Source organism: Bos grunniens, chromosome 6 (assembly GCF_055505025.1).
Source record: "Bos grunniens cultivar Pamir isolate PY7600 chromosome 6, Bosgru_T2T1.0, whole genome shotgun sequence".
In the NCBI taxonomy this organism is placed as follows: Eukaryota; Metazoa; Chordata; class Mammalia; order Artiodactyla; family Bovidae; genus Bos; species Bos grunniens.
In genome coordinates, this window is record NC_141170.1 from 61,750,943 (window position 1) to 61,776,855 (window position 25,913).

General features: G+C 39.3%; 1 protein-coding gene across 2 annotated transcripts in view; it reads right to left on the minus strand.

The window, feature by feature from the left end:
- Positions 1 to 7,421: 7,421 nt before the first annotated feature.
- The window catches only part of LOC147370825 (NACHT and WD repeat domain-containing protein 2-like), a 126,956-nt gene continuing 108,464 nt past the window's right edge, over positions 7,422 to 25,913 (minus strand). For both annotated transcript variants that reach the window (XM_086406183.1, XM_086406184.1), the window contains one exon: positions 7,422 to 7,587. In XM_086406183.1, coding sequence (XP_086262309.1) covers positions 7,432 to 7,587 — 156 coding nt within the window. In that variant the 3' untranslated portion in view covers positions 7,422 to 7,431. The remainder of the gene's footprint in view (positions 7,588 to 25,913) is intronic.

A 25,913-nucleotide genomic window follows, 5' to 3' on the forward strand; every position in this document is an offset into this window, starting at 1 on the left:
CTTATGAGAGGAGGGCCTTCTACTCTGCCATCTCGTCTCCAACATTTGGGACCTTTTACTGTCTTTTGATTTCTAAAGCTTCCATATTAAAAATCAGCTGAAAATCTGTTGTTTTTGTGCAGGCAATGTTTTTCTTCCTTTTGATAGCTTTTAATTTTTTCCTTTATTTTTTGTTTTCAGCATTTACTATAATGTGTGTGCTGAGTCGTGTTCAACTCTTTGAGATCCCCTGGACTGTAGACTGCCAGGCTCCTCTGTCCAAACTCAGATGTAATTTTTTTGCTTACAGTTAACTGAGCTTTTTGAATCTATATGGGTTGATGTCTTTAAACATTTTTGGAAAAATTCTCACTTTCCCCATCCTCTTTTTCTGGGACTCCAGTTACTCTTATGTGAGACTGACTGTGGCTCACATGTCTCTTCTGCTTCATTCTGTTTTTACTAATTTTTAAAATCTGTATTTCAGTTTGGATATTTTCTATTGACTTCTCTCTGAGTTCATTAATTCAGTCTTATGTTCAATCTTCTGTTAAATCCCATCAAATACATTTTTAATTTTAGATCTGGTGTCTGTTCTAAAATATAAATTTTTTGATTTCATTTCTTTGTTGAAATCAATCTCATTCATTTACCTGTCTTTAATTTTCATTGACGTATTTTTAACAGTTTTTGATTGCCCATTCCATCATCTTGCTCACCTTGGGACTGACTTTTATTGTATACTTAAAAAAAATTTATATGTATGTTTTCTTGATTCTTTGCACATTCTGTAATTTTCATTGTATTCTGGGCATTGTATTTAAAAGAACTTTTATTGAGGGGTTTATTTTCCTATGTTAGACTGATAAGGTGAGAATCTAATCATGATAGTCCATTCAGTATTTGAACTGGGTGCAACGGGTTACAGTTTGATTCAGTTTGCTTTGAACTAAAGTGTTTCAAGAGTCTTGAATTTTCTGTTACGATCTAGTGGACTGTGTCTCCTAAATACCAACCTTACTTTGGCTTTTCCACCCCAGCTTTCTATCACCCGTGTTGCCCAATGGTCAGCAAACGACTCATGACAACCACTGATGCTTTTGGAACACATCAATCTGTAAAGCCAGCTCACCAAGGAAGGACCCTTTTTCTCTGGAGATTTTAATCATTTTTGTCTCCACAGCTCCACTAAGCTCTTTAAGTTGTTGCAGTCCTTGTTTTAAGTGAAAATTTTCTTACCAATTAAGTTATAAGGAGGCTAACTGCTCTCCAGTTGACTTTGTAATTCTTTTAACCATATAAAATGTGCTACTTTACATAAGCTGTGAAATAGTGAGTTAAACTGTGAAAATAGCTTATGTATTAGTATTAAAATTTTATTGTGGAAACATTTTATATATTAGCAACAATTAACCAAATGGTGCTATTTTGGCTTCCACCTGTGAGATAACTAGCTTTTCTTTTTTTTAAACAGTATTTTTTAATGTTTGCCCATTCTAACTTTTTTTGGTGGTGCTCAAGTTATTTATTAATGGAACCTATCTTAGAACTATAATATCTGGATGATTTCAACTGGAAAAGTTTAATTTGGGCTTTTTTTTTTTTTTTTTTTAAACATTTGGCTGCCCCAAGTCTTAGCTGCAACATGTGGACTCTTAGTTATGGCATGTAACTAGTCCCCTGACCTGTGATTGAACCACTGGACCATTAGTGATTAAGGGAAGTCCTTGGACAAACTTAATTTTATATGTAAAGAATTCTTGATTGTGCAAGCAAAACATACCTAGAAAATCTGAGATTTTAGATTAATTTTTATTAAAATTTTTTTTTAAAAAACTTAAAAAATGTCTAGATTGTTTCATTTAGATGACTTTCCAGTTCAAATCTGTGTCCCCATTTTAGTACTTTTTAAAATAATAAATCTGTACTTACAAATTTGAAAACTAAGTCATAAAAAACTGTACATTTTGTTAAAGTACAAACATTAAGCACTTATTTTAATTTTTCATGTATTTTTTTTTTAGTGTACCTAAAATGTAAGTCAACCAAAGTTGAAATGTGGATAAAATGAACTATTTTCCAAAGCAAAACTGTTATAAAAACAATAATTCTTTCTTTAAATTGAATGACTTAACTCTCACTGTATGATTTTCTTAAAAATTAAAGTAAGAAACTAAACTTCAACTGTCAAGGGGGTATAATTTAACTCTGAAGGAGACTGGTGACACAGGTCATGATGAACTGATCTAAATGCTATAGGTTTAATTCACTTGGTGATGTACAAATATGGGATGGTTTAATTTTTATCAATAACAGCTGTGGCTTTGTCTTGTCTTTTTTGGCTAGTGGAAAAACTTAAACTTGCTAAGTAATAGATTTCTCAGTTTAATTCCTTAAGTCTTCATGCTTCTGCTTTAAAACCTAGCCTGCTAAGATTTCTTCTGCTTCCTTGGTGCATAGTGGTTTTAAAGCCGCCGCCTGGAGCTGTCTATGGTAGGCAAGACCACGGCCTTTCTTTCTCTGTCCTTGGCCACTGATGGCAGTGTGTGTGAATGCTGGGGGGCAGGTAAGGAGGCTGCTTCAGCATCTGCTTACACTCAGGTAAGAATGATGGCAACAGTCCCATTCCTTTGGTCTTGACTATTTCTCTCTTCAGTGCTAATATGTTGTTGGTTCAGTCACTAAGTCATGTCTGACTCTGAGACCCCATGAACTGCAGCACACCATGCTTCCCTGACCTTTACTCCCAGAGTTTGATCAAACTCATGTCCACTGAGTTGGTGATTCCATCCAATCATCTCATCCCTTCTTATCCCCTTTTCCTCTTGCCCTTAATCTTTCTCAGCATCAGGATCTTTTCCAATGAGTTGGCTCTTCGCATCAGGTGGCCAAAGAACTGGAGCTTCAGCTCTAGCATCAGTCCTTCCAATGAATACTCAGGGTTGATTTCCTTTAGGGTTGACTGGTTTGATCTTGCTAACATATTTGTGCAATCGGGTAGCCCCAATGAGAATGCTACATGTGCTTTGGCTTCCTGAGACTCCTGAGAATTAACAAAACAATACTACAGGTGGCATATTCTCTTTGTCCTGACTCTAAGATGTGGGGAACACCTCTCTGAATGTTAAGTCACGGAATCTCTGTCTCTAACTGGTGCTCTTTTTTTTTGGGGGTGCAGAGGCCAGTCATGGCTCTCCTAGGGGAACCTGCCAATACCTTTCTCAGTAGATTTCTACATCATCCACGCTGTGGATTGAGGGAATGCAGTGCGATACTGTCTGTACCCCACAGAGCAGAGCATGCAGCCACATATTTGGGTGCAGCATCCCTAAAGTTATCTAAGCTTTTCAAACTCCAGTTTAAGCCAGCAGATTACTTAAGGTTTTATCAACTTCTGCTATGAGATGGGACTTTACTCAAGATCCAGAGTCAATGCCCAAACTCCACAACCAATTTTCTCGGGCTGCTCTGAGTCTGGAGGGATGACAAGAAGAAAACACTCTCTCCCCATAAACACATCTTGTGGAGAGGAATGGGGCTGAGATAGGCAGTATGTATATGGACTCTGCTCTCTCCAGGAGGTGAGATTTTTCTCCCCTTCATAAGGACTTTTCCTGAATTAAGTGGGTGGAACAGGCTGGTGGGGAAAGATTCTGCTGAACTTTCCATACTTTGTGAAGGCTGAAGCAATTCTCTGCACTTAAAAGGAGAAACAGATAGTGATTCTGGACCCAGCTGTGAGCTGCCCCCTTGTTAACTGCAGTCCTGATCAGAATCCCTTCTTGGGAGCAGGTAAAGGTCTTAGTAAGTAAATTTCAGCAAATTAATATATACTCTCTACATTTTATAATGTTAAGAATGAACTCAAAAACCCTTTAATATTTGACTGTCTGAATCAGGTATTAACCCTTTCTACACTGAGACTATCCTCCACATTTTCAAAGGGAAAATTTTCCAGTATCACATAAACACCCAGTATTAATAAAAACATTTTATTCTCATTGGAAAATAACAAAATCACCACTGAATAATAACTAATACTTGTGGAGCTCTTTATAGTTTACAAAGAACTCTCACATACACCATCACATTTGGTTTCTACAACAAACCTTTTATACTTATTTTACTTTCAGTTTACTGTTATTTTTTCCCATTTTATGGATGTGATAATTAAAGCAAGGTGAGGTCAGTGACCTGCCCTGTCAGAACTAGGGCTCTAACTCCAGTTGTGAAATAAAAATTGTAGGTTTTCCTCACTGTCTGAGCCTTCTAATCCACGTCTACAAAAGCTGTTCTTTCTTAGTAGAGATGATGAATTTCAGTGTGGTATATCTCCCAAGTTAATCCTGAGAGCGAAACTGGACACTTGTCTAGGTACCTTACTCCATCTCTCTGTCCTCAAAGCAAGTGTGCAAAGAACTTCCTGGGATTAGCAGGCATAGCCTGCCTGTCTCTGGGACCCCAGGCCCCATCTCAAAGGACAACTTTTAGGAAAGGAAGTTGAAAAGAACCATCTGCATACAACATTTAAGTCCAAGTTCCCTTTGGACTTCAATTCCTGAGGTACTCAAATATGAAAGCTTTGTCTGGTACTGAATTTGTAACTAACATAAGGGCTAGTATCTGTGAAGGCTTTGAAGATAAAAACACATTTTTTTTTTCATTGAGTAATAGTAAATTTTCTTGCCAAAGACTTCAGCACTAGGGAAGTAATATGCCATGCTTTGCATCCCAGGGGGGTCATCATGACTTCTCGAAATATCACAAGGGAGCAGTGGGCAGGGAAACTGGAGCTCAAAAGCTACACACATAGCCCACTGTTACCATAGTTACAACAGGAAAGGGCATAAGAGACGTACTTTTTCCTATAAGCAGTGAAATAGGCCTTGCATGATTTAGGATCACTGGGGTGAATAATCCTGGCTCTGTCCACAGGGTTTTATTATGGTTGCCTTGAGTTTCAACGTGAAATAGGGAACAGAAGGAGGGATAAATGATTTGCTTATGTTCAGTGAAGTTGTTACGGTATTCTATCAGTTAACCTTTACTCTCAGAACCTGCATGAACTTACGAAGTCTTTATTCATCCCCCTGCCAGCAACTTCTAGGGATTAATGGCCATGACTAATTTTAGTTACTTTGGGTATGATACTCTACAGGAAGATAAAAGGAGAAGAATGTCTCTCTTATCCCTGAATTTCTGAGGCTGGATCGGTCTAAAGCTATGAAGATCACAGCAATAGAGATGCCCCAGGGCATACACACACACAGCTCTTTGTCTTCTAAATCTAGCTTTCTAAGCATGGTGGAATTTGGTCTAATTTGTCTATCTCTCCTACAGCATCTCTGTCAGAGTGATCTGTGTTCTCTAGTTTGATGAATCTATAAAGAGTGCATCACCAACAATTTAGGCAGTTTTGAGAGATAATGATTACGACAAAAAAATAATACTTTTTGTGGGTTACTATTTATCAGACACTATAAAAAGTGTCCTGTAATTTCATTTCATCCTCAGAAAGACACCAGGAGGCAGGTAACTATTATTTCCAGTTTGCAGATAAGAAAGCCAAAGCTTAGAATGGTAAAGAAGTTCCTCCCATGTCCCACAGCTGTGAAATGTCAGTGAGACCCAGGGATCTCTGACTCCCAAATCTGAGAGAAAGCTAAAGCCTCTAACAGCTTCACTTGGAGCCAAAACCTGTCTCCCTGTGATTTCTACCCACTGCTCTCTCTCTACCCCCTGAAGACTCATGGAAAAAGCCTTAATTCCTCCTCCACTACTAGCTCTTCGGGTATCTATAGACTTTTTTAGGATTTCCTGCATTCTGTTCAGACCACAGGACACTGTTTTTGGATGTCCATTCTCTACCCCCCAACCATGTATGTTCTTGTTTTGCATATCACGTTAGTTTTCATGCTTTGCCCTCTGTCCTACCCCCGGCAGCCACAGTAGGCTTTAGCATGAGTCGGATCTCAGTCCTCTGCTCCACGTACTCTGGCTTCTCATGACCGAGTACAGTAAAGTCTTTCTGGTCAGTTTCAAGGTGACAAGACCCCACTCCCACACTCTTGTGCTCATGCTGCTTTAGGCACCCACCTGCTTCCTCTCTCCTGAGCGCGCCACGCACGCTCCCCAATTCCTCTCCTGGAAAGCTGTGCATGCACCGTCCACTTGGTTCTTCCCTGTCCCTTGTCCTGCCGCTGCCTCCACAGTCATCTTACTGGTGAGGCTTTCTCCACCTTTCTACTCAAAATAACAAGTCTCTCCCCTCACTTCTCTTCCCTCTCTTCCTTCCTTTTTGTATTTTTCTCCATAGCTCTTGTTACCATCTGACTTGTTGTTTACTTGTTGCTTTGATATTTATCTGCCCTCTCTTGTTAGTCCCACATAAAAATGATGCAAGTCCCACATAAGAATAATCCTCCATGAGGAAACAAAGTCTTACCTTTTCAGTACAACTCTAACATTAGTCATAAGAAACTGACCTACAAAATGATCATTTCATATAAATCTACTTGCCCCAAAACTAAGAGCATTCACTAGGAACAGCATTCACTAAGTAGCTGGTGAATAAATGAATAATTTATCCACATACTAAAAATATTATAGAACATCCTTTATGTACTTTACCCCTTATGTGGAGTTTGAATATAAATGGACATGCAAATACATATTAAAAGCTTTTACTGATACACTGAATCTAGCTTTTAATTGTATACTATGACATTTTCTCCACTAGTAATTCACAAGCATCCATCAACCTCAGAACATCTGTGTGGAAAGGGCCAACTTCCCTATCGGCTGGTAGGAGTGTTTGGGTTCAAGATAAGGTCTTTCTTCAGCTAAATTAAGGCCATGATTTAGTGCATCATCTGTCACAGAGTGATCTGCTTCTCTTACCACCACTGTGTTTACACAGAGGACTGGATTTGGATTTGGATATCCCTTTAGAAAATAATGACAAATTAATGATAATGTTCCACTTGAGCATCTCTGGCTGAAAATCACCATAAAAACAATTTTTTTCCACATGATATCAATTCCTATTGGTGGATCTGACACAGTGTATTTAGTTGAACAATGTTTCAGCCACAGTGTTTAAAGAAATATGCCAGAAATTCTAATGTTGAGAAACAGATACTAGGATGGAATACCACATGATAAAATGTAAGGAAAATGAGGATACTTATTGGAGGACTGAGTAATCCTCACTGGTGATCACAAGGTGCTTGGAAATTGTTGTCAACCCCAAGCCCTCCCTTTGATTACCACTTCAAATTATTAACCGTTAATTTGCAGTGCTGTTCATGGCAAGTGGAGGATTTTGTCCTCACACACTGAGGACAAGGAGACAGTTTAAGAATTTTAAATAGATATAGAAAAGCAAGTATTTCCTGCTCCCGCATTCTAAAAGCCTTTTAAGAATCACAAATCAAGAATTCTCACATTCATCTACAATTTAATATAAAGCATTAGTGTTTCTATACCCACAACAAAACATGGACCTGCAGAAGTTTTCAAACAATCTTCCAGCAGCTTCATGCGGGTCTTCTGGAGCTCAGGGCTGTCCCATTCATCTTCATCAATTCCCCAGTACAGATCTATGACCTGGGGACCAAGAGAGGAGGCAGTGTTAATTCACCTGCAGGAAAACTCAACTGACATGTAGGCTTTATTCTTATTCACAATATTAAGCTAATATGACTTCTAACTTTTCTCTTGGCAGCATGTTTTGCCTTTGAGAGGGAAAATGATTTTTAAGATTAATCTAAAGGGGTATTTTTTTTTTTTTAATACCATGATGGTTTGGGGATGAACACTATAATTTCTTTTTTTTTGTCCCTGATTATACTGTTGACATGGGCCCAGAGAAAATGAAATGTTAAATGTCAGAGGCTTTTCAGTGCAGGCTTTCATTATATTGAAATGGCAACAGGATTTCAGAAGTCTGAAAGCAGCTGGGATGTAGTTTCTACATTATCTGAGATAAGGAACAGTGTGTAATTTTACACTGTGTCTCAATATGAGAAGGGAAAACCACAATGGGCATTCGCATATACTGACCCAAAGTTAAATAAACACATTTCTTTAAAAAAATAAAAAAAAGAAACCTGTTATCCCATGGGGACATTTTGCTTATATCTGTTATCTCTAAGCCCCTAAGCAGCTCAGCTTTCATCACTACATATCTGAAAAAATGTATATAGAAGACAATGAAAGGGATACCTTACAGAGAAGTGAGGATAATGGGATCCTCTGTCTCCTTACTTCAAAGACTACAAGGAAAGATTCTGAGAATCTGTAAGAACTTGTACAATTACACTCTTTGAAAAATTTGCTATGGAGAGCAGTATGAGTTTCATTCCCTTTACTCAACTGCTATCTGCATAAGGTAAACGTTTCTAATTGTAGCTTTGAAGAATTCTTCTTTTCCTTATTTCCTATAAGCAGAAAAAAGAACCCTCTCCTTACTGTTTGCAAGGTATCCAGTGAGATGGAGACCCAGGGCATGGATCCTCCAGTGTGCCCCAAGTACTGTGTACTTCCCTTCTTTTGGCCAACACCCCACATAAGTGTCTGTACCAAAATCTCTGTCTATCTGCACTTGAATTTTTAGGTGGCTGATGGAGATATAACAGATTCTTTAAAAAATATTCCTATGGCCCAGGCAATGAGTTCTATAACATATGAAACTATGAACACTTATTTTAGGGTTCTTGCTTTAATATTAAGAAAGGGGAACATCTGAGATATAACTTCACTGTCTAATATGAGAGCCATTAGCTGTGGTTATCTAAAAGTTAATATAAACTAAAAAATTCAGTTCAAATGCTTACTAGTCACATGCAGTTACTGACTTTCATGTTAGAAAGTGCAGATATATTTATATATACTTCACCATCACAAAGTTTAACTGGACAGAACTGTAAATTACTGAACTTCATATACTGAAATTACTAAACAAGACATTTTTGACCATCTGCCAATAAACTGTCAAAATAAACACACGAATCTGCAATGTGAATGATAACTCGGTTGTGCCATACACAAACAACCATACACAGAACCTGGTCCCCATCCTTTTGGCTGACACTGTTTGAGGATCTGAGGAAAGGTATGATTTAGAATAAATGAGATACAGAAATGGTAAAAATGAAAAGTTGATGTAACAAAAGCTGTAAATATATACCTGCTATTCCAGTCAAACCTTTAAGTGACATAAAATTATATAAAGTAATAATGATGTCATTGTAACTTATTAGATGTTGAATATATAATAACAATAGCACAAAAAGGGAGAAAAGGGAATAGAGCTATAAGGGAGTAGTCTTTCTATTGCTGTCTCTATTGCTGACTCTATTGAGTCACTTAAGTCATGTCTGACTCTGTGTGACCTCATGGACTGTAACCCGCCAGGCTCCTGTGTCCATGGGATTTCCCAGGCAAGAATACTGGAGTAGGTTGCCATTTCCTTCTCCATGGGATCTTTCTGATACAGAGATTGAACCCATGTCTCATGTTTTACAAGCAGATTCTTTACCACTGAGCCACCTAGCTCAATGGAATTAACTTAGAATCTGCTTATGATTTATACTAACAATATGTATATGTCTTTAACTACAAAGAAAAATTACTCAAAAATAGTGAAAAAATCATTAAAGGAATTAGAATGTTAAACTAGAAAACAGTCACACACTGCAAAGCAAAGCAAATAGAGGAAAACAAATGACAAATATATAGAATAAAAGTAAAATGACAGAAGTAAATCCCATTATGTCAATAATACCATTATGTCAATATATTAAGTGTGACTGATTTAAACAATACAAAGGCAGAGACTGATACTGGATAAAAGCAAGACTCGACAATATGCTTCTACAGGAGATATACATTGGGCTGCTGCTAAGTCGCTTCAGTCGTGTCCGACTGTGTGACCCCATAGACGGCAGCCCACCAGGCTCCCCCGTCCCTGGGATTCTCCAGGCAAGAACACTGGAGTGGGTTGCCATTTCCTTCTCCAATGCATGAAAGTGAAAAGTGAAAGTGAAGTCGCTCAGTCGCGTCCGACCCTCAGCGACCCCATGGACTGCAGCCTTCCACGCCCCTCCGTCCATGGGATTTTCCAGGCAAGAGTGCTGGAGTGGGGTGCCATTGCCTTTTCCGATACATTGGGCAGATTGGTTAAAACGGTGGAAAAAGATTTATCACGCCAACACCAACCATAGGAAAGCTCACAGGGCTATTTTAATATCACAGAAAATAAATTTTAAAACAATATAACTAGAGATGAAGAGGGACATTTTATAATAAGGGTCCATCCAACAGGAAGATATAACAATCATAAATGTATGTGCAACAAACAAAGAGCCTTAAAATACATGAACCACAAACCGACAGCAGTGAAGGAGAAACTGACAATTCAACTGTAACGACTGGAGACTGAATATCTCATTCAATAATGGGAAGAAGAACTAGAAAGAAGATCACCAAAATCCTAGAAGACTGAAGCAATACCATAAACCAACTGGTTCTAATGTCTTAGGACAATCTATCCAACAACAGAATGTACATTCTTAAGTCCACAGAGAACATTCTCCAGGATAGACCATATGTTAGATGATAAAACAAGCCTCAATAACCTTAAATAGATTTAATTCATATAAAGTATGTTCTCTGAATACAACGGGATGGTATCAGAAATTAATAACAGAAACTTGGAAAATTCACCAGTATTTGCAAATTAACACTCCTAAATAACCAATGAATCAAAGAAGAAATTACTAGGGAAATTAAAAATTACTTTGAGATGAATGAAAAATGAAGATACAACATACTGAAATTGTGAGATGCAAGTAAAGTAGTACTTAGAGGAATTTAGACCTATAAACACCTATATAAAAATTAAGATTTCAATAATTTAACTGAAGACAATAGGAAGAGGAGATCAAGGGCAAGCCAAAGCAAGCAGGAGGAAGGAAATAATAGATGACAATGGAAATTGATGAAACAGAATAGAAAATTTAGAAAAAACAAACCAAAAATTGGTTCTTGAAGAGATCAACAAAGGGGACAAAACTAAATGAACAGACCAAAAAAAAAAAAAAAAAGCTATCTAAAATGTGGGGTGAAAGAGGCTATAACTATTAACCTTACAGAAATAGAAGAATTATTAGAGAATACTATGGACATCTGTGTGCCAATTAATTAGATCCCTTACATGAAATGGACAAATTCCTAAAGAGACACTGGCTATGTAAATTGACTCAAGATAGAATAGAAAATGTGAAGATATTTATGACAAGAGATTAAGTAGTAAGTTTTAAAAAGCTGCATAAAAAGAAAAGCCTAGGTTCAGATGGATAAACTGGTGAATTCTACCCAATGTTTACAAAAGCATTTGTATCAATTATTCAGTCTACAAAAGAACACTCCTAACTTACTCTGAGACCAGTATGATCTTGGTATCACAGCTAGACAAAAATATTATGAGGAAAATACAAAGCAACATCTCTTATGAAAATAAACATCCTCAACAAAAGTACTAAAATTCCTAACCTGGTAGCACATAAAAAGAATTATATAACACAACTAGGTGGGATTTATTCCATAAATGTAGCATTAGCATCAGAAAATCAACTAATGGGAGACACTATATATTAATAAAGGACAAAACCCATATAGTCAGTCTCAACAGATACAAAAGAGTCCAACTAAATCCAACACTGCTTCGTGATTTAAAAAAAAACAACCCTCAACTAGTAATAGAAATTAACTTCTTCCACCTGAGTAAAGGACATGTTTTAAAGAAAAACATATCTAACATGATACTTAAGGAGCACTGAAAGCTTTCTACCTAAGATTAGAAGCAGAAAAAGGATACCCAGTATTTCCACTTTTATTTTACACTATACTGGAGGTGGAGGTTCCAGCCAGGGCAACTGGGCAAGAAAAGAAATAAAATAAGTCCATAGAGGAAAGGCAAAAGCAGATCCACCTGTATTCATAGATCACAAAATCTTATATATTGAAAATTCTAAGGAAACCACTAAAAAACTTACAATTAATGAGTTGTGCAAGGTTGTAGAATACAAGATCAATGTATAAGATCCAACTGTAAAACTCAATATTCAGAAAACTAAGATCATGGCATCTGGTCCCATCACTTCATGGCAAATAGATGGGGAAACAATGGAAACAGAGACAGATTTTATTTTCTTGGGCTCCAAAATCACTGCAGATGGTGACTGCAGCCATGAAATTAAAAGATGCTTGCTCCTTGGAAGAAAAGTTATGACCAACCTAGACAGCATATTAAAAAGCAGAGATATCACTTTGCCAACATAGGTCCATCTAGTCAAGGCTATGGTTTTTCTAGTAGTCATGTATGGATGTGAGAGCTGGACTATAAAGAAAGCTGAGTGCCAAAGAATTGATGCTTTTGAACTGTGGTGTTGGAGAAGACTCTTGAGAGTCCCTTGGACTGCAAGGAGATCCAACCAGTCCATCCTAAAGGAGATCAGTCTTGGGTGTTCATTGGAAAAACTGATGCTGATGCTGAAATTCCAATACTATAGCCACCTGATGTGAAGAACTGACTCATTTGAAAAGACCCTGATGCTGGGAAAGATTGGGGGTGGGAGGAGAAGGGGACGACAGAGGATGAGATGGCTGGATGGCATCACCGAGTTGATGGACATTAGTTTGAGTAAGCTCCAGGAGTTGGTGATGGACAGGGAAGCCTGGTGCTGCAGTCCATGGGGTTGCAAAGAGTTGGACATGACTGAGCAACTGAACTGAACTGTACTTCTATATACTAGCAGCAGCAATCTAAGATAAATAAAAAAGTCCATTTAAGAGCATGAAAAAGAATAAAAAGCTCATAAATAAACTGAACAAAAGAAATGTAAATTTTACATTTTGAAAATTACAAAACACCATTGAAAGACATCCCCTATAAATGGCTGGGGGGAGTAAATATTAAGATGGCAACACCTCTAGATAAAGCTATAGATTCAATGCAATCACTATAAAACTTCCAGCTGGCTTACAGAAATTGACAAGCTGATCCTAAAAATCATATGGAAATTCAAGAGACCCAAAACAACCAAAATAATCTTGCAAAAGGAGAATTAAGTTGGAAGACTCACACTTCCAGATTTCAAATTCAGTATGAAGCTACAACACAATTGCACTCATCTCACACACTAGTAAAGTAATGCTTAAAATTCCCCAAGCCAGATTTCAGCAATATGTAAACCATGAACTTCCAGATGTTCAAGCTGGTTTTAAAAAAGGCAGAGAAAGCAGAGATCAAATTGCCAACATCCAATGGATCATCAAAAAAGCAAGAGAGTTCCAGAAAAACATCTATTTCTGCTTTATTGACTATGCCAAAGCCTTTGACTGTGTGGATCACAATAAACTGTGGAAAATTCTGAAAGAGATTGGAATACCAGACCACCTGACCTGCCTCTTGAGAAACCTATATATAGGTCAGGAAGCAACAGTTAGGCATGGAACAACAGATTGGTTCCAAATAGGAAAAGGGGTACATCAAGGTTGTATATTGTCACCCTACTTATTTAACTTATATGCAGAGATCATGAGAAACGCTGGGCTGGAAGAAGCACAAGCTGGAATCAAGATTGCCAGAAGAAATATCAATAGCCTCAGATATGCAGATGACAACACCCTTATGGCAGAAAATGAAGAGGAACTGAAGAGCCTCTTGATGAAAGTGAAAGAGGAGAGTGAAAAAGTTGGCTTTAAAGCTCAACATTCAGAAAACAAAGATCATGGCATCCGGTCCCATCACTTCATGGCAAATAGATGGGGAAACAGTGGCTGACTTTATTTTTCTGGGCTCCAAAATCACTGCAGATAGTGATTGCAGCCTTGAAAAAGACCCTGATGCTGGGAAAGATTGAGGGCAGGAGGAAAAGGGGATGACAGAGGATGAGATGGTTGGATGGCATCAATGACTCAATGGACATGGGTTAGGGTGGACTCCGGGAGTTGGTGATGGACAGGGAGGCCTGGCGTGCTGCGTGCAGTTCATGGGGTCGCAAAGAGTCAGACATGACTGAGCAACTGAACTGATGAAGCTACAATAATCAAGATAGTGTGATACTGGCATAAGTGTATTCAATGGAATAAAATTAAAAATCCAGAAACAAATTCTCACACTTACGGTCAACTAATTTCAACAAGGGTGGCAAAACAGTCAACAATATTGTGATAACTGGACAATTACATGCAATAGAGTGAGGTTTTATTCCTACCTCACACCATATATAAAAATTAACTAAAAATGGATCCTAAACATAAATTAAGAGTTAAAACTATAAAATCATATTCTTATAGAAAACATCTTTGTGACCTGGATTTGACAATGATTTTTTAGATATTATTGCGAAGTTATAAATAAGTAAATTAAATTTGACTTCTCAAAATTAAAAAAAAATTGTGATTCAAAAGACACTAACAAGAAAGTGAAGAAGGCACCCTTAAAATGGAAGAAAGTATTTGCAAATCATATTTGATAATAGGTTTGTATCTGGAATATATTAGGAACTCCTACAACTCAATAAGACAATCCATTTTAAAATAGACAAAAGATTTGAGTGATATTTCTTCACAGAATATATACAGATTGCCAATAAACAATAATCTAATCATTACCACCACATGAAAAGATAATTTCATTAGTCATCAGGGGATTACAAATCAAAACTACAAGATAACACTTCATACCCACTAGGATGGCTATGATCAAAAAGACTGATAACAAGTGTTGATAAAGATGTGGAGCAATTACAAACCTCATGCACTGCTGGTAGGAGTATAGAACAGTGCAGCCACTTTAGAAAACAGTCTGGCAGTTCCCCAAATAACTGAACAGAATTACCACATGATCCAGCAAATTATTCTTGGTATATACCCAACAGAGATGAAAACCTACCTCTAGACAAAATATTTGTACATGAATGTTCATAACAGTAGTATTCATAATAGCCAAAAAGTGGAAACACTTCAAATGTCCATAAACTGATCAACGGATAAATAAAAATGATATACATCACACAATGGGGTATGTTCTGGCAAGAAAAAAGCAATGAAATACTGATACATGTTACAATATGGATAAGCCTTGAAAATGCTATCTTCAGGGAAAGAAGCTAGTCACAAAAGATCACCTGTTGCATGATTCCATTTTCATGAAAGGTCTAGAACAGGCAAATCTATACTGTCAAATAGTAGATTACTGGTTGTCCAGGGCTGGGAGGGAGGGGAATAGGGCAATTAGGAAGTGATGCCACAGGGACAGGATTTCTTCTTCAGATGATGAAAATATTCTAAAATTCATTTTGGCAGTGATTATATAACTGTGAATATACTAAAAACACTGAATTGTATACTTTAAGTGGGCAAATTTTTATGATACATGAACTGAATTATCTCTCAGGAATACTCTGCACATCTAGCTTGGACTGTGATTTTCTACAGGTCTTACAACTCCAACTCAAAGAACTGAGAGTAAGAACAGAAGCTAAACAATAAGATCTCACTAAATATATGTGAACAAATGACCAGGGTAAAAGTCAAAACAAGGCATTCACTTATTTTTTAAATAGAAGCCTAAATGTCACAAGATTTATTTGCCATCTATGGGAGTCTTTTATAATCGTTTTTGCACCTGTTATTTCCTTAAAATCTGGCCACCCCTGCCTTCACCCAGGCCTTCATAGGTACATGTATCCTTACTTCAATTGCACTGTTTAAAGAAAAGCTGGAAGTAAGAGAATATTTAAATTGTTCTTTCTCAAATGTCTTTATGAGCAGAAAATGATGAAAAATAAAATCAAGCAACCATGAAGACAAGGAAGAAATAAATAAATGAAACATTTAGCTTATGCCACACAAAACACCATTATGGGCAAACAGAAATGCCATATATCCACATAATCAATAACTGGCAAGAAGTGGCTTGAACCCAAAGTGCTCAAAAAGACAAGATTTATCATATACTTTAAAAATTAAGTTTAGCTTTTGGCCTAATGTCCAAGCACTGCAGACACTAGAATCTAATTTACTATTTATTGGAATACTACCTTGTTGACAGCACATTTTATGTGTCTTTGCTTATTGCATCATTAAATATAAAAGCTTAGGAAAGTAATTTGATTTTATCTTTTTTCACTTAAAACTATCTAACTTCTTTAAAAATATTCTTAGGGAAGCTAATTTATCATGCTCATTATAATGTGCTGAATTGGTCTGAAAACAAAAAAAGCCAGAAAATAAAAGCTCTAACAAATTTTACCAGTTGAAATCAGACACAATCATTTAAATACCAAGATTACTGAACAAACAATAAAGCAACTGTGTAAGAAACAAATAATAACGTTACGCTTTATCAAAATAAAACAAAAACAATTTATAATGGTTTCACATTAAGAGCCTCTGAAATTGAAATATTTTCCAAAATATTTTCCTTCTTAATTTTCCCATGCTATCGGACACTGTGTGTGTTCAGTAGCTCAGTAGTGTCTGACTCTTTGCAGCCCCATGGGCTGTAGTGCGCCAGGCTCCTCTGCCCAGGGAATTTTCCAGGCAAGAATATTGGAGTGGGGGGCCATTTCCTACTCCAGGGGATCTTCCCTACCCAGGAGTCTCTTGTGTCTCCTGCACTGGCAGGCAGATTCTTACCACTAGTGCCACCTGGGAAGCCATATGACACTATCCGAATGCAAAAAAATGTAACTACAGAGACAAGATGACTGGTTCTGGTGTTGAACAAACACAGTACTAAGATGGAGGCTGCTTCTCAAAGGTATTACCATGGGAGGCTACACACTCACTCTGATGATTCTGCCCTTGCCTAGGGCATTTGCTCTGTAGGAATTATCTTGTTTTGTACTGAAAAAACTCACATTACTTATAGTTAGGAGTTTGTTTCTATTAAAATAGTATTTCTCTAGTCTTACTGGCCTTTACAAGACATGGCTTTGAAAAGACCTTTTGCTCTTTAAAAAAAATAAAATTTAATTTAAAAAATTTAATTGGAGGATAATTGCTTTACAATGTTGTGTTGGTTTCTGCCACACATCAACATGAATCAGCCATAGGTATACATGCATTCTTATGCCTCAGACTAGGTTTGTCAGATACTGTTTTCAGTGATAAGCTACGGTTTATGAATCTGGAAATTCTTACTCTGGTTAAGAGTGACTTTCCCCAGATGCATGGGATACAAGAAAGGGGGAAAAAACCAACCTGACAAGAACAGAACCAACTTTGGGTTTTTCACTCAGGCACGTTATTTGTAGTCACTTTATTAGAACTATTGCAAATACTGACGACTTAGGTCACCTGCAGATTTTCTCTTGGTCGAGTGTTATCTGATAGGATAGATGGGAGCATGACTAAGGTATCCTGATTTCTGAGAAAATTGAGTCCTAAATCAAGCACAAGAACAGGCTGGCCCCAGTGGTCATACACGCTCCTCAGAAAGAGGATCCAATAGTGTGAGTGAGGATAATGTTTCATTCAAAGCCTCACAAAGATGACTAACTCCTCAAACCTGATGCCTCTGTGTCTTGGGAGATGCGGCCTCGGGACAGCCCTAACAACGAATGGTAATGTGATGGTAAGGAAGGACTAAACACTCAACTAAGGCAGGACCTCTGACTATTTAAGGCTTAATGAACTTGGGGACACAAAGAAGGTACCAGAAGTTGTTGAAGGCAGAAAAGAAGCTGCAGGTCAGGAGCTCCATGCATCGATGTTGAGACCAAGCTGGGGAAACTCACTGCATAAAGGAACCTTAGCCAGGCTGCAACGAGATACCAACTTCCTTCAGGGGCAGAGCACTTGACCACAGGCAAAGACCCAAGGATGGCCCTGCTCTGTCTGGGGAATATCAGCCACCACTGTACAGGAGTGACCTGCTGTGCACACCCATGCCTGTATGACTGCTAGTTTCCTAAATCATCTCCCTGCTCCCCTCCTTGCTCCTTCTCATCCACTCACTACCCTACAGGCAGAGGAATCTTTTTAAAATGCAAACTGATGGCCTAGTTAGGATTTCCTTTCATTCTACCAGACACTATACAGAGTAACTTACTTACTCCTTAAAACATAGGAATAGGCAGAAATATTATCCCTATTTTGTAAATGAAAAGGCTGAGGCATAGAGAAGTAACTTGCTCAAAATTACACAGGTAGCAAGCAGCAGATGTGGGGTTTGAACCTGGGCTGCTAACATCGCTTTACAGTATTTTCCAGGCTTATGCTTCCTATCACCCGAAGACAGAGTCTAGAATCTGTGACCTGATTTATGAGACCCTGCACGAGCTGAGCTGTGCTTAGTCGCTCAGTCGTGTCCAACTCTGTGCAACCTCATGGACTGTAGCCGGCCAGGTTCCTCTGTCCATGGGGATTCTCCTCCAGCTTCACCTTATACCATGTTGTCACTCATGGGTCATATTCCAGCTGTATATTCCTCACACACATTTGTACAACATGTGTATACATGAGTACACATTTATATATGCACATAGACTTACATATATACAGGTATAAATTATATACCTAAACATTTATATAAATTTTCATGAATATATAAGAGGCTTTATTGGTACACTGATTAAGAACACAGACCCTAGGGCCAAATAGCACTGATTCACATTCTGACTCTGCCACTTATTAGCTGTGGGATCTCTAATAGTTACTTTCAATATTTCTAAGTGTCCTTATCTAAAAAAATGCAAAGATAGAATTTACCTCCTAGGCTCCTAGGAAAGATTAAACAAGTTAATATACATACTGCACTTAGAATAAGTGCCTGGCAGGCAGTGAGTGCTACAGAAAGTTCCTTCCCAAATTTGCTTATGAAAATATGTTCCTTTTGCCAGAAACGGTCTTCTTTTTAACCTGGCCATCTACCCAGCCTTCAGAATTTGCCACAGACTGGTACCAGTTCCTCAGCTGGCCTTCCTGTGCCTCTAGGTTCCCCGAGGCATTCCCATCATGCAGGCCCCGAGCTCTGTGCATTTCCTCTGCAGGAAGCACCAGCCCAGTCAGCATCGTGATGACTGTATTCTCTGTGAGACTGTAAACTCCCTGAAGGCAGGGACTAGGTGCGTTTTCAACACTAGAGTATCTACTGCATGCAAGACTCAGCCTAGGCAGAGCAGAGGCTCAATAAATGTCTGTGAATAAATGAGTGAAGCCCATGGGACCCAAGTGCCTTAACCTGCCCTGGGGATGTGGGGTAGACATTATGAGAAAGTAAGACAGGAGGCTGGACCCGATGGATACAGGCACAGGCGACTGTTCTTCAGAGAGGGTACCCAGAGGCACCTCTAGATAGAGCAACAATGACAGAAAGGTGATGTGGCCTGCCAGTGTAGACAGAAGGTCGAGGCATCATAATTTGGGAGCTGAGAGGAAACACGATTGGGCTGAAGAAACACTTTGCTTTATAGATAAGAAAACTGGGCTTCAGTTACTTTGTCAGTTGTTTATAACTGATTATTGACAGAGCAGACCTCTTAAATGAATGTTCTTTAACTGTGCAAAGACTTGTTAAAAGGTCTCCTCTCCTTTCTATAAGAAATAGAAAATAAGGATGGAAAGAAATAGCTACCTTGTGTTCAGAGTTTGAGAAAGACTTCATGGTGATTGGACCTGACTGGGGTACTTAAGTGTCACCTGCAAATGGGGATCTCTCATTCTGTTTATTGAGGGACTAATCCTCTTGGGTGATTTCCAGAGTTTGTGTAAGGGACAGTCACAATTTAGCAGAGTTACATGTTCAGCAAAGTACAGCTCCTCCAATAAATTCTGGAGTTTCCCACAATGCCACTGCTCTATAGAAGATCAGCTATATGTACAAAGTAGAGGAGGAACAAAAATCCTGTCTTGGGAAGTCAGGCTTAAGAATTCTAGAGGAGCCATTCCATACTGCAGAAATGTTGAGCCAGTATTTAAAATTCAGCTGGAGCAAGGAAGGTCAATGGTGACACAATGCTTTTCTTTCCTTTTATCACCTCTACTAGCTACTAATCTTCCTTTCCCCCTTTTTATAAACTGGCTCATGGATGGGAGCAGGATGATGTAACACGCTTATAAGACTTTTACAGAATAGCAATCTTGGTAAGACCTGCCCAGGCTTTGACAGACAGAACCAAAATGCGAAGCAAGCTAGACAAATTGAAGTGCTGGCCTGAGTGAAATGATGTGTGATTCAATAAGGGGAGATCCATTTCACTTTAGAAAGAGGCACACACTTGATTAATGGAAAATGGGAAAGGAGTGATTAGTTGACAATGTGGAGAAAAGACCAAGGGCATGACAACACATCCTGTCAATTACAAAGCCAATGATGTATTTTGGCAACTCAGGAAGCAAAATGCATTTTGAGATTCCTGAGCAGGCAGACAGTCGGGAGGAAAAAATGAATACAGAGGAGACTGGGCTCAACTGAACATGAGGGTGGTGGTGGAAGAAGATGCAATAGAGGAAAAGCATGTCAACACAACTGACAATGGACCTTCAGTGTGCGACTAAGGAATTGACTGGTTCAGTAATCATTAGTAAGGTCAAACTAATATAAGACTCATAATTTCACTGACCTGTGTACATCTTGGATGGACACAGAGAATATAGCTTCTTTATTTTGTCTAAAGTTGCTTTGGTCTGCTGTCTAAGTCTCTATTCTCTGGTTATCAGGATAAAATGAGCTTCTGTTCTATTCAGTTACCCTAGTTTGAATTAATATTTCCAAGGACTTTTTCAGTTCAGTTCAGCTGCTCAGTTGTGTCCGACTCTTTGCGACCCCATGAGTTGCAGCATGCCAGGCCTCCCTGTTCATCACCAACTCCTGGAGTTCACCCAAACTCATGTCCACCGAGTCCGTGATGCCATCCAGCCATCTCATCCTCTGTCGTCCCCTTCTCCTTCTGCTCCCAATCCCTCAGAGTCTTTTACAATGAGTCAACTCTTCACATGAGGTGGCCAAAGTATTGGAGTTTCAGCTTTAGCATCAGTCCTTCCAAAGAACAGCCAGGACTGATCTCCTTTACAATAGACTGGTTGGATCTCCTTGTAGTCCAAGGGACTCTCAAGAGTTTTCTCCAACATCCATAGTTCAAAAGCATCAATTCTTTGGCGTTCAGCTTTCTTCACAGTCCAACTTTCACATCCATACATGACCACTGGAAAAACCACAGCCTTGACTAGATGGACCTTTGTTGGCAAAGTAATGTCTCTGCTATTTAATATGCTATCTAGGTTGGTCATAACTTTCCTTCCAAGGAGTAAGTGTCTTTTAATTTCATGGCTGCAATCACCATCTTTAGTAAGTGGTTATTCTTTTTTGAATCAAGATGCTGACTCTTGAAAAAACTGCAGCTTTCCAATCCCCTCCTTCTTTTCCTAAGATGATGTCTGGGTGGTCTCATATCCTGAAGGGGAAAAATGGATCGCTAGGGCACAGTCCCAGGTGATGGCTATCACTGGCAGAAAGGCTGGTTGGGGCAGTTCTAACCTAGGTATACTGGCCTTTCCCTCTCAGATTGGTCAGAGCCTGGTACTGCTCTGTAGCCAACTACGGCTACCCTGCCCTGCTGGGGATGAGAAGTCCAGGCCTTGGGCCCACCCTCCATCTAGTGTTTCCACCCTAGGAGAGGTGTGGCCACCTCTTCCTGTCCTCGAGAATAACAATAGCTCTTACCTCAGCATATGTGATACATGGTAACTGAGGGTAGCTTGAGAAGGTCAATCTCATGGTCCCTTGTTGCCATGGCCATCATGTGGCCACATCTGGGTGTGCTGGGAGAGGTAGGGGCAGAGCGGGGACTGCTGTGAGGCCAACTCTTTTCAGAGTCCTAAGCAGAGAGCAGAGGCAAGCTGTTCTCATTTATCTAACCCACCTCCCCTTTTCTGAAGCCCAACTCCAAGAAAGGGAAAGGGCCAGCAAGTCTACTGAACTCTGCCCCTCTGTCTCCTTCATCATTTTCCTAGAGACCACGTCAGGTGGGTCCTAGCTCTGCCTTACTGACAAGCTGGGCCTTCTCTACGTAGCAGATCTCCAGGATCAGAGTCCTCAGTGCTTATTGATACGCTAAAGAAGTGATTTAAGGAATTTAGAGCTATCTTCTCACAAGCTAACAGTGTGATTTCCAAGGTTTTTGTCTGGCTGCATAAACCTTTCTTGTGTACAAGACATATTTCTTGAATATTTTTCCCATTCACATTCCTTCTGACACAAAGCACCACCCCTCAGACAGATGTCTTGATGAAAGGCCTTTTACTATATTAAAAAAAGGCAAAAGAAAAATGCATGTGAATAATTTCATGATGCCAGATTCTTAATCAGGAGAAAGACTGAAAAGATGGATTAAAAAAAAAAAAAAAGGAACACTGGTTAAGTGTTTTCCATATGCCAGGAATGCTATGTTCTCTCACTGAATTCTCATAATCCTGGAAGATAAATACTATCTCATTCATTTTCCAGAGGGGTCAGCTGTGTGTCAAAATGATCAAACAATTTTCCCAGACTCACAGGAGAGATAATTTGCAGACCCAGAATTTGAGTTCTAATTTTTCTAACAGAAAAACATATGCTATTTCCACTGTATCCCATAAATTACATAAAGTGTTATATCCTACTGAATATATAGCATCACCAGTAGCAGGCTGCTCTAATATTGTACATTCCACTAAAAAAGAAATGCACTGTCAATTACACCATGACACACTATTTGTAAGACAAATACTAATTTCTGAGATGAAAAAACATGTATCTTAAAATGAATGAAATTTGGTAAATACAGTTCAAATAAGGTTATTTGAGTAGCTGCTGTGCTGTGTACAGTCTGGACCAGAACACACCACCACCCAGGGTAAGGAAAGATCAAGAGAATGTTACCATAGATATTCAGCTATCAAGATATGGAAGCCTGAGTAAAGACAGAGCCCTGTGAGATCAAAAGACAAGGCGAACTTCTGGGAAAGTGTCCAGTGAATCAAGGGGAATGGCTATTTGGATCTAGGTTGTAAAGAGTGTAGAATGGACTGTGAGCCAAGATTTTAAAGTCTAGAAGACTGAGAAACGGTAACAACTGGGAAACTGGGAAAAGGGAGAAAGGTTCCATTTTTGATACTTTAACATCAAAAAACAATTCAGTTCTGTTCAGTTGCTCAGTTGCGTCTGAATCTGTGACCCCATGGACTACAGCACACCAGGCTTCCCTATCCATGACCAACTCCCAGAGCCTGCTCAAACTCATGTCCATTGAATTGGTGATGCCATCCAACCATCTCACATCCTCTGTTGTCCCCTTCTCTTCTTGCCTTCAATCTTTCCCAGCATCAGGGTCTTTTCAAATGAGTCAGTTCTTTGTTTCAGGTGGCCTAAGTATTGGAGCTTCAGTTTTGGCACGAGACCTTCCAATGACTATTTGGGACTGATTTCCATTAGGATTGACTGGTTTGATCTCCTTGCAGTTCAAGGGACTCTCAAGAGTCTTCTCCAACATCATAGTCCAAAAGCATCAATTCTTCGGTGCTCAGCTTTCTTTACGGTCCAACTCTCACATCCATACATGACTACTGGAAAAACCATAGCTTTGACTAGATGGACCTTTGTTGGCAAAGTAATATCTCTGCTTTTTAATATGCTTCTTAGGTTGGTCATAGCTTTTCTTCCAAGGAGCAAGTGTCTCTTAATTTCATGGCTGCAGTCACTATCTACAGTGATTTTGGAGCCCAAGAAAATAAAGTCTGCCATTGTTTCCCCATCTATTTGCCATGAAGTGATGGGATGGGATGCCATGATCTTGGATTTCTGACTGTTGAGCTTTAAGCCAGCTTTTCCCACTTTCCTCTTTCACTTTCATCAAGAGACTCTTCAGTTCCTCTTCACTTTCTGCCATAAGGATGGTGTCATCTGCGTATCTGAGGTTACTGATGTTTCTCCTGGCAATCTTGATTCCAGCTTGTGCTTCATCCAGCCTGGCCTTTCTCATGATGTACTCTTCATGTAAGTTAAATAAGCAGGGTGACAATATACAGCCTTGACATACTCCTTTCCCAATTTTGAACCAGTCTGTTGTTCCATGTCTGATTCTAACTGTTGATTCTTGATCTGCATACAGATTTCTCAGGAGGCAGGTAAGGTGGTCTGGTATTCCCATCTCTTTAAGAATTTTCCACAGTTTGTTGTGATCCACACAGTCAAAGGCTTTAGCGTAGTCAATAAAGCAGAAACATATGTAATTACTCCTGTAACTCTAGAGGAGCGGGCAGAGATGCTGCCATGGGGCTCACTCACACAGGCACCAGCTTAAGAAGATGGCATCTAACTGGGGGTCTAGATATAAAAAAGGTAGATAGGTCTGGATCTGTGCTGCCAAAGGAAATATGAAGAGATGGAACCTCAAGCAAAGAAGAGAAAATTCTAGACCAAAGGGGCCTCAGGAAGCACCTTCACCAAGCACGAGCACTAGTCATTCTGGTGCCTTCAAGCAGCACCACAATGTCAACGTGGGGCAGAGAGCAGGTTTGGCAAGGTCTTCCTGCTGACTGGAGCTGCAGAGTTCACTCACACTTCCCTACACACTAGGAACTCAACACCTGCCTGGCGGAGAGAAGGAAAAGGACTAGGCCAGCACAGGAGTTCCTGTTCTGAGACCAAGTTGTTACAGATAATTGCAAGAGTTTTAGGGAATTAAAAAAAAAAATCTGTACTTAGCAACACTGAAAAAGGTAACAAATGGCACTTATCAAGACAAGGACTATTCATCTAATACTGGGAAATAAGCATTTCCATCACCTTCACCTTTTAATTTCAAGTAAAGTTTAAGTCTTTAGATAGCAGGCAAATGAACTGCTTGACCATAAGTTTTAGTCTGTTGCCTCATTTAGTTACGTAGTCCCAATTCCACAGCATATTTGAAAGTTGCATTAACTATTTCAGGTTATGCATCTGAAAACTGTAGAAAGGTGCTCACTATCCAGTTCTATAAGAATTAAGTCATTAGCCACTGGAGTCACTGACCTTAAACACACCCTGAAAGGAGACTGGAGCCCTCTGTATTCTGGGTAACCTGGTGAGATAGGCCTTCATAGAAATTTTATGAACCTGGATTTTTGCATCTTTCCATACTTCAGTTCAGTTCAGTTCAGTCGCTCGTGTCTGACTCTTCGCGACCCCATGAATCACAGCACGCCAGACCTCCCTGTCCGTCACCAACTCCCGGAGTTCACCCAGACTCACATCCATCAAGTCAGTGATGCCATCCAGCCATCTCATCCTCTGTCGTCCCCTTCTCCTCCTGCCCTCAATCCCTCCCAGCATCAGAGTCTTTTCCAATGAGTCAACTCTTCGCATGAGGTGGCCAAAGTACTGGAGTTTCAGCTTCAGCATCATTCCCTCCAAAGGAATCCCAGGGCCGATCTCCTTCAGAATGGACTGGTTGGATCTCCTTGCAGTCCAAGGGACTCTCAAGAGTCTTCTCCAACACCACAGTTCAAAAGCATCAATTCTTTGGCACTCAGCCTTCTTCACAGTCCAACTCTCACATCCACACATGACCACAGGAAAAACCATAGCCTTGACTAGACGGACCTCTGTTGGTGAAGTGATGTCTCTGCTTTTGAATGTGCTATCTAGGTTGGTCATAACTTTCCTTCCAAGGAGTAAGCGTCTTTTAATTTCATGGCTGCAGTCACCATCTACAGTGATTTTTGAGCCCAAGAAAATAAAGTCTGACACTGTTTCCCCATCTATTTCCCATGAAGTGACGGGACTGGATGCCATGATCTTCATTTTCTGAATGTTGAGCTTTAAGCCAACTTTTTCACTCTCCACTTTCACTTTCATCAAGAGGCTTTTGAGTTCCTCTTCACTTTCTGCCATAAGGGTG